Below are 16336 nucleotides of genomic sequence, written 5' to 3'. Positions count from 1 at the left end.
GTCGCCGCCGACAACGTCGATCCCGCCGCCGCCGCCGGACGCCGCCTCGCCAGAGTTGCCCGCTGCCGCCGCCGCCGTCACGCGTCTCGAGTTAGCCGTTGGTTTTATATAAAAAAAATTGTTTGTTTTTTTTTCGAAAACCGAGATGCGTTTTTTATTAGATCGGTTTTATTTTTTTCCCCGGTTTAGTTATTTAGCAGACGTTCATCCGTACGTTCGTTTTAACGAACGGTTTTCGTCTTTTAGCCACAGACAACGAACGTTCGTTCGTTAGCCCGTTCGTCCGGTTTTCTTTTTCTCGGATTTTCCACGATTATTTCTGATCACGATTTCTGATCCGATTTTCGTTTTAGTATAACTTTTCGCTCGTTTATCGGAATCAGGCGATTGAAGCGCCTAGAGTTTCGTCTCGTAACCCTCTTTCCGTTTAACCTACTCAAACAAGTTTTTGCTACTGTAAATTTGACTTAGGTCCAGATTAATAAACGAAGCTTATTTCTTTCGCCGTTTGACTTTTGTTGCTTCGTTTGATTTGATTCTTTTTGTAAACTAGAGTTCTTAATTTGAACTTTCTGGTTAGATCTCTTATTTGCATTTTACATGTGCATTAGATGAGTGCTTATTGTATGCTTGTTTGTTTGCGATAGAGTACCCGGAGTGCGCCGCTTGCTACTACGAGTCTCTAGGTTTCGCGGATCATCAGTAAGGCAAGTAACACTTTGATCATACCTCTTTACAATCAGTTTTATTGCATTAGATCAATCTTCAAACAATTGCATGGTTAGGATGTGATTTAATATGTGGGTTTTGGGAAGTAGATGAGGTAGTACCTATTACCTGTTTTATTATCAAACCTTTGGGAGTTACTTCTACATTTGCTTATATTGCCATGCTATGCTAGTAGACGTGGATTGGGTGAGTGTATCCATGACAGATGTGAGATTGAGGCACCTGGGGAACCCAGTGTTGCCTGTATTTTTGGAAATCCCGGGGTACCGTGTGATTCTCCTATGGACCGCCACCCAGGCTCAAAGGGATCATTAGATTATTCATGCTAGAAACTTCTGTGTGCAGCCGCAAGCTACTATGGGCTCTAGCATAGTTGATTAAGTTGTGTGAACTCTTGAAGAGGTAGACTAGCAGATGTAGGGGAAAGTAGGTGTAACTGTCTACCCGGAGTAGAGAGTTAATACTTCTAAAAGACTGTGCCTCGGTCATCTGTTTCTCAAACACCTTGTAGTGCGAGAAATCAAGCGGAGGAGATCGAGTCTTGCAGGGAAAAGTGTGCAAACCTCTGCAGAGTGTATAAACTAATCATGGTTAGCCGTGTCCCCGGTTATGGACGTTTTGAGTATCTAGTACCTGGATTATCATGTGAATCTCATCATGTTACTTAATTTAATCTTGTTGGGTTAATGATTTGTTACTTAATTGGGATTGAGTTGGAGGAACCTTCTCAATGTTTAACAACCACCATGATAGTTAAATAAAATTTATTCCTTTGTTGTAAGGAAAAATTGGCTTTATGCAAAACTGTAACCATAGAGCTTACCACCAGCCATATATGCATGTAGTATAGCATTATTCTGTTCATTATTCTCTATGTGTTATATTGCCTGCATATTCCATGTGCTGACCCGTTTTCGGGCTGCAACGTTAATGTTGCAGACTTTTCAGACGACGAGTAAGATGCCTTAGGTCGTGGTCTTATACTCAATGATGCCATTGGAGTTGATGGACTCGCTTATCTTCCAAACCTTCCGCTGTTATCGTTATTAGATGGCCTTTAGCCATATTTATTGTAATAAGTTCTCTTTTGAGACATTCGATGTAATAAGTGTGTGATTGCTACTCTGTTATAAATCCTTCAAGTATTGTGCGTGTCAGCATTACCGATCCAGGGATGACACTGATGCACAGAGATCAGACTGTTTAAGGTCTGATCGCTACACCACTAGGCTGGGGGGGGGGCATCCTCCCCTAGCTTGAGGTTGGCCATCCGCCCCCTTGGTTTGGAAGGGGAAATCCGCCCCCACACCCCTATATAAAGAGGGGAGGGGCATACGAGGAAGACACACCAAACCCCTTCCCTGGCGCAGCCCTTCCCCGTCTCTCCCACCACCTCGTCCTGGTTTGGTTTGGCGAAGCCCTGCTGGTTGTGATTCCATCTACTTCTCCCCCTTCTCTTGTTGGATCAAGGAGGAGGAGACGCCATCGAGTTGCACGTGTGCTAAACTCAGAGGTGTCGCCTGGTCGGCACTATATCGGTTGGATCGTGATTGGATCGCAGAGAGTACGACTACATCAACCTCGTTTTATACGCTTCCGCTTTCGGTCTACAAGGGTATGTAGACACACTCTCCTCCTCTCGTTGCTATGCATCTCCTAGATTAGATCTTGGGTGTTCGTAGGAAAGTTTTTGATTTTCATGTTTCGTTCCCCATCACGTCGTTCCCTTACACAAGAACCAACTTTGGTCTGTGCAACGTAGGGACCCTTCTCCTTCGGTTGAAGCATCAGGCAGCAGTTCCGCTCCGATGAGCAGTGGGGAAGCGAGCCCTCCTTGCGCTGGCATATACCTCCGGGCTCACCACTGCCGGTCATGGGGACGACGTTGGAGACCTGTCGCGCCGGCCGTAGACTAGTCCGGTTTCGTTTTTAGTTAAAAATATGTCCAAATGTAATTGTCTTCGGCTGGTTTATATGAAATCCGGCATTGTTTGCACGAATTTCATCCGCTTTGTTGAAAAAGAGTTTGAAATGTATACAGCTATGGTTGTATGTCATCCTTCCACATTCGTGTCCGTGGAATAGTCCCCTTGTCTGCGGACGGGTACAAGAGAAAATTTGCGGGTTGTTGTTGAAGATGCTCTAAAAGCATTGGGACTTGGATGAAGAAATACTGTTTTATTGGCAAAGCCTCGACCGACCGATGGTTGCGGCGGCTGGGGTGCATGACCCAACTGTCATACTCGTACGTAGCATCCACGCAGAAACAGCTTTGCCATTGCAGGTCATGGACAGCGAGACGCGCCCTGCTTCTTTAATGCTTTCTTTCCGTGCGGATATGGAGGGTGCTGACTCGGAGCCGACGCGACGCCGCCCGGATTGGGCAGCGGTGCTCGGTCTCCACGTCACGTACACGTCGGCGCCTGTTGCCGCCCGCTGCAGGCAAGTTAAGCGCGTGCCAGCCAGCGTGAACGTGCTGGCCAGCCGCGTCCCTGCCCCTCGACACGACGACGGCGGCGCCATGCAGGCTGGCGTCTGGGGACGACGAGACGACCGCGTACCACCGATGGATCTCATTTGCCGCTTGGGGGACTCGAATTCGGCTTCCAACCTGGAGAAAGTTTGGCTCCAGCAGCAGCAGTCACCTCGCCTGGAAGGTCTCTTTTGACGAAACGTGCGTTGATTCGTCCTGGCTGCTGCTTAAAAAAGTAGATGGCCGGCTTCTTGAACTGCTTAAGCGCCTCTGCGCTTTTCATTTAGAAAATGACCACTTGGATTATGTTAAGCTTAACCTGTAGTACTACTAGTACGAGTATTACTTAACTCATATAATTGTCCTTCTCAGAATCACGACTGCTGAATGGCCACGGTGAGACGAGATCTTATTTTTCCGGTCGAGGGTTGCAAAGCTGCTTTCAGGAGGCCGCCCACCGCATCACAAAAACTACATAACCTGTTGTCTGTTGAGGCTTGAGACAGTAGTAAAAGACAACACACAACTTCCAATCTGATGAGCCTGCCGCGGCATCGTAGTTGCGGGCCGAGGATGCGATGCGAGCGACGCTCAACATGATGGATTCTGAGCCACAGGTTTTTACCATTGAACCAAAAACCACAGATTTGTGAGCCGGGAGTCCAAAAAGATCTTAAATGCAGCAGAAGGAACAAAACAATACTAGTACAAACGAGCATACAGGAGCGATGCGCAGGCAGTTCCCCGGCGCGCGCGTCACGCCCTGCGTCACCCGGGCCACGGCGTCGTGGCCGCGCCCGCACCGGACACGTTTTTCTCGCGCACCGGGAAAAGAGAGGCGAAATGAGCCACCGGAACAGTTAAAAATGGCCAATAATTATGTGAGCAAGCAGGCCCACGACCGCTTGGATCTGGTCCGTCCGTCGGCCAGCCGCGCCTGTAGCGGCCCTCATCGTAACCGTTAATGAGTGAGTGCGCCCCACAAGGGGAGGGGAGAGATGGTGGGGCGCGTGACGCCAGCTGGCATCGGAGAGTGCGAGCGCAAACCTTATCCCCTGCGCCCCCCGTTGTGCGCACCCTAGATAGGCGCGGTCCACGGGGATCGCACCCACCGACCCGGAGGCAGCCCGTTGCTGTCAGTGGGCGGCAGTCCACGAGGGAGTCGCGCGCCGAGCCTCAGCCTAACCCCCCACCCCGTGGAATATACGGGGCGCGTCCTCCTCCCCCGTCCCCAACCTCTCGCCTCCGGTTTCATTTCCAAACTCGAAAACCCACCACGCCACTTCTCCCACCCCCCCTCCCCTCGCTCGCCGTCTCTCTCAGATCAGATCGGATAAGATCAGAGAGGGCACGATCTCGCGGTTTCTGCTGGAGACGTCGGCCGTTCCGCCAATCCGAGGGGGCTAGATTCTCTGAGCGCCTGCTTCAGCCATGATGTCGCGGTCGTATACCAACCTGCTCGATCTCGCCGAGGGCAACTTCGCCGCGCTGGGCCCGGCCAGCGGCGGTGCGCGGCGGAGGTCGGGCTCGTTCGGGATGAAGCGGATGTCGCGGGTCATGACGGTGCCGGGGACGCTGTCGGAGCTCGACGGGGAGGACGAGTCGGAGCCCGCGGCCACCAACAGCGTCGCCTCCGACGTGCCCTCCTCGGTGTCGGGCGAGCGCCTGCTCGTCGTCTCCAACCAGCTCCCAATCGTCGCGCGCCGCCGCCCCGACGGCCGCGGCTGGTCCTTCTCCTGGGACGACGACTCGCTGCTCCTCCAGCTCCGCGACGGCATTCCCGACGAGATGGAGGTGCTCTTCGTCGGCGGCGTGCGCGCCGACATCCCCCTCGCCGAGCAGGACGAGGTCTCGCAGGCGCTGTACGACCGCTTCCGCTGCGTCGCGGTGTTCCTCCCGGAGTCCCTCCACGACCGCTTCTACCACAGCTTCTGCAAGCGCCAACTCTGGCCTCTCTTCCACTACATGCTCCCCTTCGCCTCCTCCGCGTCCACAGCAACTTCCTCCTCGTCGTCCTCCTCCTCATCGGCTCCCCCGGCTGGCAACGGCCGCTTCGACCGCGGCTCGTGGGAGGCATACGTGCTCGCCAACAAGTTCTTCTTCGAGAAGGTCGTGGAGGTCATCAACCCGGAGGACGACTATGTGTGGGTCCACGACTACCACCTCATGGCGCTTCCCACCTTCCTCCGCCGCCGCTTCAACCGCCTCCGCATCGGCTTCTTCCTCCACAGCCCATTCCCCTCGTCGGAGATCTACCGCACCCTGCCTGTCCGCGAGGAGATCCTAAAGGCGCTGCTCAATTGTGATCTCATTGGGTTCCACACTTTCGATTACGCCAGGCATTTCCTCTCATGCTGTAGTAGGATGCTGGGAATCGAATACCAGTCCAAGCGTGGGTACATTGGATTGGAGTACTTTGGCCGCACTGTTGGGATCAAAATCATGCCAGTGGGAATTCATATGGATCAGTTGCAGGCGGTTCTGTGCTTGCCGGACAGGCAGTGGAGAGTTTCCGAGCTGCAGCAGCAGTTTGAGGGGAAGACTGTGTTGCTCGGTGTGGATGATATGGACATCTTTAAAGGGATCAATCTGAAGCTTCTTGCCTTTGAGAATATGCTGAGGACGCACCCCAAGTGGCAGGGACGAGCAGTGTTGGTGCAGATTGCAAAGCCAGTCCGTGGGAAGGGTAAAGATCTGGAAGCCATTGAGGCTGAGATTCGTGAGAGCTACAATAGGATCAATGGAGAGTTTGGCCGGTCCGGGTACAGCCCTGTTGTTTTTATTGATAGGGATGTGTCTAGTGTGGAGAAGAGTGCCTACTATACGATCGCGGAATGTGTGGTAGTGACCGCAGTAAGGGATGGGATGAACTTGACACCATATGAATACATCGTCTGTAGGCAGGGGACACCTAGGTCTGAGTCCTCATCGGAGGTGACTGGGCCAAAGAAGAGCATGCTCGTGGTTTCAGAGTTCATTGGGTGCTCACCGTCTTTGAGTGGTGCTATTCGGGTTAACCCATGGAATGTAGAGGCAACTGCAGAGGCGATGAATGAGGCCATTTCAATGTCTGATCAGGAGAAGCAGCTGAGGCACGAGAAGCACTACCGTTATGTCAGCACCCATGATGTTGCTTATTGGTCGAAGAGCTTCATCCAGGACTTGGAGAGGGCTTGCAAGGACCATTTTAGAAGGACATGCTGGGGCATTGGATTGGGATTTGGTTTCAGGGTGGTGGCCTTAGACCCTCATTTCACAAAGCTTAACATGGATTCTATTGTTATGGCTTACGAGAGGTCAGAGAGCAGAGCTATATTTCTTGACTATGATGGAACATTGGTGCCTCAGACTTCCATCAACAAGACACCTAGTTCAGAAGTTCTGAGGATTATCAATACCCTCTGCTCAGATAAGAGGAATATAGTTTTTATTGTCAGCGGGAGAGGCAGGGATAAATTGGGCGAATGGTTTTCCTCGTGTCCGAAGCTGGGTATTGCAGCTGAACATGGCTACTTCTTAAGGTACCGTCTTTCATTTTGACACGTTTCTTGATAATGTTGGTAGCAGGAACTGTATAATCTTATTTACCCTATGATCTTGATATAATCAGTAACAGCAATACATATTGTGCTAATCTGTTAGTTAATAATCAGATTTTACCAAACAGTTAACTACATTTATTTCATGGCTTGTTCTTGGTGTAACCTGCTATAATTATCAGAATCTTTTTTGGTTTCTGAAATTGGAATGTTATAGACTGTAGGAAAAAGTTCAGAAAAATAACCCCATAAGGATGGAATGGAGAGTGTGAATAGGGTGATGGTTCCTTTCATGTTTGATCTTGTCATGTTTGTAATTCAGTATTGATAGTACATGATACAGAGTTATCTTTAAACCAGTTCAAGCAGAGTTGAGGCAGTTGCCGTGTTTTCACCCCCCATGATTTTATATGTATCTCTAGTATTTGTTCACTCGTTATTCAGCACAACTATGTCTTGGTATTTTCTTTGCTAAGTCACCTGAAGAGCTCATATAAACATGAAAACTTTAGTGATTTCTTGGAATCGGTCGAATTATTTGCTTCGTACTTAAGGTAGACAATAATAGCTCTGCTAACTTTGCTTGGCTGGCTACTACCAAATTTTCTCAAAAAGGAACAACCAATTAAATTTGTTCTGTCTAAACATGTGTAGGTGGAGTAGAGATGAAGAGTGGCAAACGTGCGCCCAGGCTTCGGACTTTGGATGGATGGAAATGGCTGAACCAGTGATGAATTTGTATACAGAATCAACTGATGGATCCTACATTGAGACCAAGGAAAGTGCTTTGGTGTGGCACCATCAGGATGCTGACCCAGGCTTTGGATCCTCACAGGCCAAAGAGATGCTTGATCATCTGGAGAGTGTACTGGCAAATGAACCAGTCTCTGTCAAGAGTGGCCAGTTTATTGTTGAAGTCAAACCTCAGGTTTGTGCATCTCCTTGATTTCTCAAATACCTTTCTTCATTTATTTATTTTTGCCATTTAGCTGACAAGTTCACCTAGAGAGTATCTACCATAGAGAATGCATGTCACTTTTTTGTGTATAAATAAACTTCATCAGTCGTTTCCATATTAGTCCCTACTAACTTCAGCCAGTAGCTTTTGTTTTGCCACAGTAGATAAACTGTTTGTTTTGTAATCCATATGCAATTATGTTAGGTGCGGTTCTGCTCATTGGAAAATATAGTAGGCATTTGCTAGTTGTGTTTAGCTTTCCTCTTGGTTGGGAAAGACATTATAAGTGCTGACGACCTGTTTAACTTATCTTGTGGTTGTAGAAGAGCTTTCTGAAAGCAGCTTTTGAAGAAGCAATATGGGCTGCTTTGCCCTAGTTTTAATATAATCATATGTGCATGCTTATTAGCTTTGTTAAAAAGCAAACAGTGTCATGTCACATTGCAGGGCCTTAACTACTTCACCTCCCCACCTACTATCAACATTGTTCTTTCTTCTGCAAGTGTGTTAGTTCTTTTAGTAACATTGAGCTGAAGTAATGGTCACACAAGTTGACATCAGTTGCACCTTCTGGTTTAGTTTGTTGGTGTACCCCCTCTCAAAATTGCCTCACATGTTTGATATGTGATGTATGCTCAACGTTAACATTGAATCTCTTGTTTCTTTATGCTAATTCTCCAGGGAGTAAGCAAGGGAGTAATAGCTGAAAAGATACTGATATCAATGAAAGAGAGAGGAAAGCACGCCGACTTTGTATTGTGTATTGGTGATGACAGGTCTGACGAAGACATGTTTGAAAACATTGCGGACATAATCAAAAGGGGTATGGTTGCCCCCAAAACACCATTGTTTGCATGCACTGTGGGACAAAAACCAAGCAAAGCAAAATTCTACCTGGATGATACGTTTGAAGTGGCCACCATGCTGAGCGCACTGGCGGAGGCAACAGATCCTGAACCTATGACCGGCTCCACCGATGAGTTAGCTACGGCTATGTCCTCAATTGATATTGGTGGTGAACGAAGTCAGTCAAGGGGTAGACCTTTCGATGGATTGTAGTTCAGATCTTGGTTAAATCTGCAGATTATGGCGATTGATTCAACAGTCGCTTCTACACATATATTCTGACAGATATGAAGATGGGTACTCAATGAACGACTAACACCAGGGCCTACGATTTGAAGCTAGTGCAGAAGCATGCTCGATTATCCAGCCGGGCAACACATTACCATCTTTTGCTGCAAAATGCAGGTCCATATGTCAATAGCTGACTCGTCACCTCTCTTTGCATCTTTCTCTTAAACCTTTTTCCTTCTCTAGTAAAACGAGATGCCTCATGGAAGGCAAGTGAACTGTATGGACGAGGTGATAGGCACTTTGGGATGATAGGATTGGCACTGCACATGGAAATTCAATGGAGTGCATCCTCCTCTGCGTGTGATCCCGTGTAAACAAGTTACACATCGGTTTCAGTTTTGTTTTTGAAGTCTAAAGTCGCGTAGTAAATGTGAATGGTGAGATTTGGTTCGTCATTTGTAACCTTTTTGTTTTTTGCTAGCCTTGCTCTCATAGCTTTGCTCCATAATTTCTCCCTCCTTTGTTGGGTTCAAGTATGCTTCTATCTGAAAACAGCATGTAGGATTCTAAACTTGATGGTGGCACGGGCAAAATTGCAAACGTGTTGTTGATGCTTTGCTTGCCTATCTATCGATTTTCCTAACATGTGACGCGCAACTGTGGACACTTTGCTTGGAATACTGGCGAATTTGTTCCTTCAGTACCACATCTCTTTGCTTCATCAGTTCGTGGTGTAGTTTAGAAAACGGCTGAACAACGGATAGGTACAAAGTATGAACCGACAACGTAAAACAGATGATGTTCCCTTATACTACGAATCGTGGACATGGGGCACAATGTTGTGTGGGTAGAACTGAGCTTCGTCTTAAACTACAAGGGCGGTACACGTCCGTCTATCAGGAACGGGACAGTTTTTTGGCGGCTAGCATTGGACCGCCGCGGCGGCCGTTGGACTGATGGCATCTTCCTGAAGCCTTCCTGATAATCTGACGAGGGGGCTTCCTCTCCAGAATTTCCGTCCCCTAGGGAAAAGCTAGGGTTTGCTGTCCTCCGGTGGCCACTGTCGATCGTGAGTTTTTCCTTTCCCGTTCCTCGTCTTCCCGACGTCTGGGAGCAATGGAACTTTTAGCCTGGAATTTGCCGTGGTTTGGGCACGACTCGGAAAATACGAACGCTTCCGGAGATCCAGAGGCAGATGCATACGGATGTGGCTTACGCATTAATAAGGCAGAAAAAACTAAGCGGAAGGGTTTTCGCCATATGGCAGTAGATGAGTCTGATGGCAAGAATGGAGGACTGTTGCGGAATTCCCTAACGAACGCTCATTGCGTCGAAGGAAGTGTGGCTGATTCGCTCGTCTTGGGCCGACCCGTTTAATTGTTTCAGCGACTTTGGTTTTGGGAACCTTCTAGAGCTTTCCAGAAGGGTCTTTCCGGTTTGAGGAACCTTCAGAAGGTTCCTGAACCAGCTTTTTTTTGTGACCTTTCTTTTTTGTTTTCTTTTTTCCTGCTTCTATTTTCTACTTTATCCTTTTTTGCTTTTTTTTACATTTTTCTTTTTAAATTTCTTTCATTTTCATTTTCTTTTTCCAAGTTTATTTTCCTTTTTTGCTATAATATGGTTAATTTTACTTTTTTTGTTTTTCCTGTTATTTTTGTTGAAAAATTTCAAATATTGTTTGAAATTTGAAAAAATGTTCTCGTTTTCAAAATTTCTTCACAATTTTTAAAAATGTTAGTGTTTCAAAAAATGTTCTCATTTTCAAAATTTTCTTCACAATTTCAAAACATGTTCGTATTTCAAGAAGTTCAAAAAATGTTCTTGTTTTCAATATATGTTCACAATTTCAAAAAAATGTCCGTGTTTAAAAAAATCAGGAATTTTAAAAAAATGTTGTCGTTTTCAAAATTTGTTCACATTTTTTCAGAAAAATGTTCATGCTTAATAAATATACGCGGTCTCAACATTTTGTTTGCAATTTCATTAAATGTTCCCATGTTTCTAATTTTGTTCACATTTCCAAAAAAGCATACCTATACAAATTTTGTTCGCATTTTTTTTTAAATATTCATTTTTTAACTTTTTGTTCTGAATATAAAAATGTTCACGTTTACATTTTTTTCCAAAATTGAAAACTGTTCTTGATCTCAGAAATATTCGGGAATTTCTAAAAATGTTCGCATTTTTTCTTCTGTTTTTTAAATCAGAATTACAAAAATGGTTCCCTTTTCAAGAAAAAGTCTGGAATATACAAAAAATGCGGTATTTCAAAACTGTTCGGAATTTTTGAACAAATGTTTCTAAATGTTTCCCAATTCTCAACATCCTCTATGTGTTCTTAAATGGTTTTTGCTCCTTTTATTTTCAGTAGTTGATGGCTGGTGTATTGGCTAATAGCTCATGGTTAGGAGCCTGCGCTGTGTGAGGTCTTAGGACCAAATCCTGCATGTCTCATTTTTTTCTTTTTTGTCGCGCGACAAGAAACAACAAGCAACGCGTAGGTGGGCCGGCCCAGGCGGAGGACTGCTTGTGCGAAGCCCCACCATTCTGCTGCAAAATGCGGCAGATAGGAGGTCCCAACTGTTGCTTCTTTTTCAAAGGAGCAGTCTGAAGGTTGCAGTAAAGGATGTTACAAAAACTTTATTGATGTGGTTATTGACGATGGTAATTAGTGGAGGTTTATGGGCCTCTACAGTGAAGCCAACTGGGAGGATAAACACAAGACGTGGACTGCCTTGTGTGATCTCCATGCAAGTGTACAACTACCTTGGGTAGTAATGGGGGTTTATAATGAGATTCTAAATTCACATGAGAAGGAAGGAGGAAGACAAAGGCAGATACGACGGATGCAAAACTACAGAGATACATTCACTGAGGGCGTGTTTGGTTGCTTGCATATGGCCCAGCCTGGCGCGTGCGGGAAGAAAGTGGCCCGTTTGGTTGCCTGCGTTTACTGTGTGGCCCGCATGGCATGAACCTTAAAGCACCTCCAGGCCAGGCCCAGGGGAAACGCCCGAATTGGCAGTAGCTCGCGAGCCAGGCTCGGGCGACATGCTTCTCTCCTCATGCGACCAGGGAGATGACGCGAGCTCGCCCGCGTCGCCAAAAAATCGGCGGGAGGATTTTGGCTCACCTCCCGCCGAGTCTGCACCTATTTAGCCCCCTCCCTCACTGCCCCAACTTCCGCCACCATTCTTCCCCCTTTCGAGCTTTCCCGCCGACGCGCATCGGCACCGACGAGCAAGTAAGCGGCGCATCTTCATCGGCCAGCGGTCCATGGCGTCGGCGGTCCTTCGCCGGCCGACGGTGATCTTCTACGACTGTTCCCCCTCGTCCTCAAGTGCAGCCATGGCTTCTGTGAGTTCAATCCCCCTTTCTCTTTGTTCCTTCTAGCTAGATCTAAGTTGCAGCTAGGATTTGATGTAGATGCATGGTTGATTGCTATGATGTGGTTGCAATTTGTGGTAGGGTTAGATGTTCAAGCATGCGGTAGGCTAGATTAGTAGCAGAGTTTGAAGTTGAACCTTGTGCTTGTGTTGATTCGTGATTAGATCTGTGATTTGTAGCTATTGGTGGTCCATTTGTTTTGTAGCATGCTGTTTGTTGTAGATGTATGTTCCTGCTCATAGATTGTCCGGTATGCTTAGTATGATAGTGGTGAACCATGTGCTTAGTATTATAGTGATGAAGCATGTGCTTGGTATGATAGTGATGAACCATGTACATGTATGCTCATGCTTTCATGGAGCCCGATATGTTGTGTGCTATGCTTACTGTCAATGCGTGCTACGATTGTAGGACATGACCACGCAGACGCAAGATCTTAGTCAGACCCTTGTCCTGTCCGACAGCCAGTTTGCTCCATCATTTGTCGAGGACTCGCAGCCTATGTCCGAGATGGCACCTGATTCAGAGGTGTTCGCGTCTGATTCTGTCTATGTGCAAGTAGTGCTTGTTGAGCAAACTCCTGCTGTTGCTACTGCACTCACGGTAGCAATAGCAAAGGCAAATAAGGATGGTAGGTCGAACAACATGAAGTGACAGCCATTCATGTCCACGTTCGTGCTGAACAAGATGTGTGTGATCATCTCTAGTGGAGTTAGGACTGACAAGGGCTTCAAGGAGGTGCACTTGAACACCGTTGCGAAGCAGGTGTTCGAGTTCTGTGGGCAGGAGGTGCGCGCCACCCAGGTGTACAACCACCCGAGGAAGTGGAGAGCTCGATGGATCCAAGTGTCCAAGCTGAAAGACCTTAGTGGCGCCTCATGGGATGAGAACATTTGCTCCATAGTTCTGGAGGCAGAGCACTACGCCGGCCATGTTGTGGTTAGCTCACAGCCTTCTTCCTATTCATACTATCCACCATTGCCTACTCCTAATCGCAACTAACAACACTTGTGTTTCTTTCTTAGGACCACCCAAGGGACGCTGAGTTCCTCAACACACCCATACAGAACTACAGCCAGATGCAGCACACCTTCTCCTACGGACTGGCAACTAGGAAGCATGCCATGGGTTCGGGGGAGCCTCTTGTTCTCCCATGCCATACTTCCCTGGGACCCCAGACGTCAAGGTCCTTGATGGCCCCGACAAGCCCTTCGACAAGCCCTTTTACCCCGTCCATGATAGGAAGAGGAAGAGAGGAGTCCTGATGGAGGAGGAGATCAATGTCTTTTGCAGCATGACTGAGGCGGTGAAGGAGGTGGCAACAGCCATCAGGGAGTGCAAGCCCCTCGACGTCCACCCTGACCTGTATGGCGCTGTCATGACCCAGGGTGGCTTCAACGAAGAGGCTCTCATGGCAGCTCTCAGCCATCTGCTTGATAATAAGGCCCAGTGTGTTGGGTTCGTTGATATGGCAGACGCTCACAACATGCTGTGGCTCAGGAGCTGGCTGGGCAAGCACTACTACTAGAGTAGTGCTGCCTGTGAGCGTGCATGATCCCCGACGGTGATGGCGGTGGCAACAACGACGGTGATGACGATGACGACGTACATTTTGTGTAGCTAGGGTTGGAAAACTATTTGATGGTTTGTATATTTTGGTGAGGTGGTATATATTAACCCCTCACGATGATGGTGAACTTGTGGTGGTAGGACGACACCCTCTTTTGGATGTGGTGGTAGGATAACACCATGGTAGTGCTAGGTAGAACTTCTTATGCCATATGATCATGCATGCTTTACTTCTTCTCTTCTGCACCATTGTTGTTTGTGTACTATTTTGCTTGCTACTTGTGTGCTCCATTGATTTGCTGCTTCAACTCTTCTCTTGTGCATTGCTAGGGCAAGTGGTATGCCGTGTTCATCGGCAAGGCTCCAGGCGTTTACAGTTCATGGGAAGAAGCCAATGCACAAGTGGCATCGTATAGCAACTGCAGCCATAGAGGGTTCAAGACTAGGCAGGCAGCAGAACAAGTACTCCGATTGGGTGCGAAAGCATGGAGGCAGCAGTGTTGACAGTGGCAAAGTTGGAGGTGTCAAAGTGGAAGGTGCTAAGGTGGATCGTCAGTTTGGGCTGAATCTGAAGAACTTCATCATCTTCACCCAGTTCATTGCCATTGTTGTGCTGTGGCGTTGGTGTGCTAGTTGTGATCATTGTGGGTAAGCACACCAACTAGGGTACAAGGTAAGCACACCATGTGCCGGCCCAAATCATGATCTTCACCAACTTGGATTTGGTTCTCTCGCGAAAATCGCGAGTTGCAGAGATGAGAACCATGAAAAGCAAGATTGTCGTATGCAACCAAACACCTTGTCCGTGTGATGCTTGGGCCAATCCAGGCAACCAAACAAAGTGCACTTGCGTATTACCTAATGTAGGGACCCTAGATGCAGGCAACCAAACAACTTGCAGATGACGCATTTGGGGCTGTTTTTGCTCAACCAGGATGGGTTGAGATGTGTATGCAACGCAGCTACTGTTCACTACTGCAACCAAACATGCCCTGACTGCTCCTTAGAAGATATGGGCTACATGGGAGATGTTGTCACATGGAGGAGAGGAAGAGTTCGGGAGAGGCTAGACCGAGCTATAGTTAATTCAGACTAGGCTGAGATGTTTCCGTGCATAGCCCTTACAAAGGGAGAGAAGACTAAATCTGACCACTGGCCCATCGTCATTGATAAAGAACACTATTTAAATGTGGCCTCATAGAATCGGCTGCAGTACTGGCGTTTTGAGGCCTAGTGGTTTTTTGAGGCCTAGTGGATAGCTGAACCAAAGTTGCAGAAAGTTGTCCAGGAGTCCATTAATCACATGCAAAGCTTGTCGGGAGATGCTAAGCTAATGGAGAAAGCGGTTGTAATTCATGCTAACCTGCACTTATGGGATAAATTAGTATTTTTTTGCGAGAAAATTTCCAATCTATTCACCTTCAATCATGGCAATACAACAAACACCAGAAAAAATAAAAATTACATCTAGATCCGTAGACCACCTAGCGACGACTAAAATCACTGAATCGAGCCGAAGGCGCGCCGCCATCATCGCCCCTCCCTCGCCGGAGCCGGGAAAAACTTGTTGTAGTAGACAGTCGAGAAGTCATTGTGCTAAGGCCACATAGGACCAGCACAGTAGAACAACAACCGCCGTCGATGAAGAGTAGCGTAGATCGGAAGGATCCAACCTGAAGAAACACAAACATAGGTTGATACGTCTCCAACATATCTACTTTTCCAGACTCTTTTGCCCTTGTTTTGGACTCTAGTTTGCGTGATTTGAATGGAACTAACCCAGACTGACGCTGTTTTCAGCAGAATTGCCATGGTGTTATTTTTATGCAGAAATAAAAGTTCTCAAGATGACCTAAAACTTCACGGAAATCATTTTTGGAATAAATAAAAAATATTGGAGAAAGAATCAACCGAAGGGGACCCACACCCTGGCCACAAAGGGTGGAGAGCGCGCCCTTTGTCCTTGTGGGCCCCCTGGACCTCCACCGACCTCAACTCCAACTCCATATATTCACGTTCGGCGAGAAAAGATTAGAGAGAAGGATTCATCGCATTTGACAATACGGAGCCGCCGCCAAGCCCTGTTCTTCCTCGGGAGGGCAGATCTGGAGTCCGTTCGGGGCTCCGGAGAGGGGAAATCATCGCCATCGTCATCATCAACCATCCTCCATCACCAATTTCATGATGCTCACCGCCATGTGTGAGTAATTCCATCGTAGGCTTGCTGGACGGTGATGGGTTGGATGAGATTTACCATGTAATCGAGTTAGTTTTGTTAGAGTTTGATCCTTAGTATCCATTATGTTCTAAGATTGATGTTGCTATGACTTTGCTATGCTTAATGCTTGTCACTAGGGTCCGAGTGCCATGATTTCAGATCTGAACCCTTTATGTTTTCATGAATATATGTGAATTCTTGATCCTATCTTGCAAGTTATAGTCACCTACTACGTGTTATGATCCGGCAACCCCGAGGTGACAATAATCGGGGCACTTCCCGATGATGACCGTAGTTTGAGGACTTCATGTATTCACTAAGTGCTAATGCTTTGGTCCGATACTCTATTAAAAGGAGGCCTTAATATCCCTTAGTTTACAACAGGA

The 16336-nt window shown here is 47.3% G+C and overlaps 1 protein-coding gene across 1 annotated transcript; it reads left to right on the top strand.

Annotated features, from left to right (window-relative positions):
• The first annotated feature begins 4448 nt into the window (after positions 1–4448).
• On the top strand, positions 4449–9294 carry LOC119276988 (probable alpha,alpha-trehalose-phosphate synthase [UDP-forming] 7). The gene is made up of 3 exons (XM_037558183.1): positions 4449–6723; positions 7396–7669; positions 8381–9294. Exons 1-3 carry the CDS (start codon positions 4634–4636, stop codon positions 8756–8758), a joined length of 2742 nt encoding a protein of 913 aa, XP_037414080.1. The 5' UTR covers positions 4449–4633; the 3' UTR covers positions 8759–9294.
• The last annotated feature ends 7042 nt before the right edge of the window (positions 9295–16336 follow it).

This window comes from Triticum dicoccoides, chromosome 3B, assembly GCF_002162155.2.
Source record: "Triticum dicoccoides isolate Atlit2015 ecotype Zavitan chromosome 3B, WEW_v2.0, whole genome shotgun sequence".
In the NCBI taxonomy this organism is placed as follows: domain Eukaryota; kingdom Viridiplantae; phylum Streptophyta; class Magnoliopsida; order Poales; family Poaceae; genus Triticum; species Triticum dicoccoides.
The sequence above is the reverse complement of the archived record's forward strand: the minus strand, read 5'-3'. Positions and strand labels throughout refer to the sequence as shown.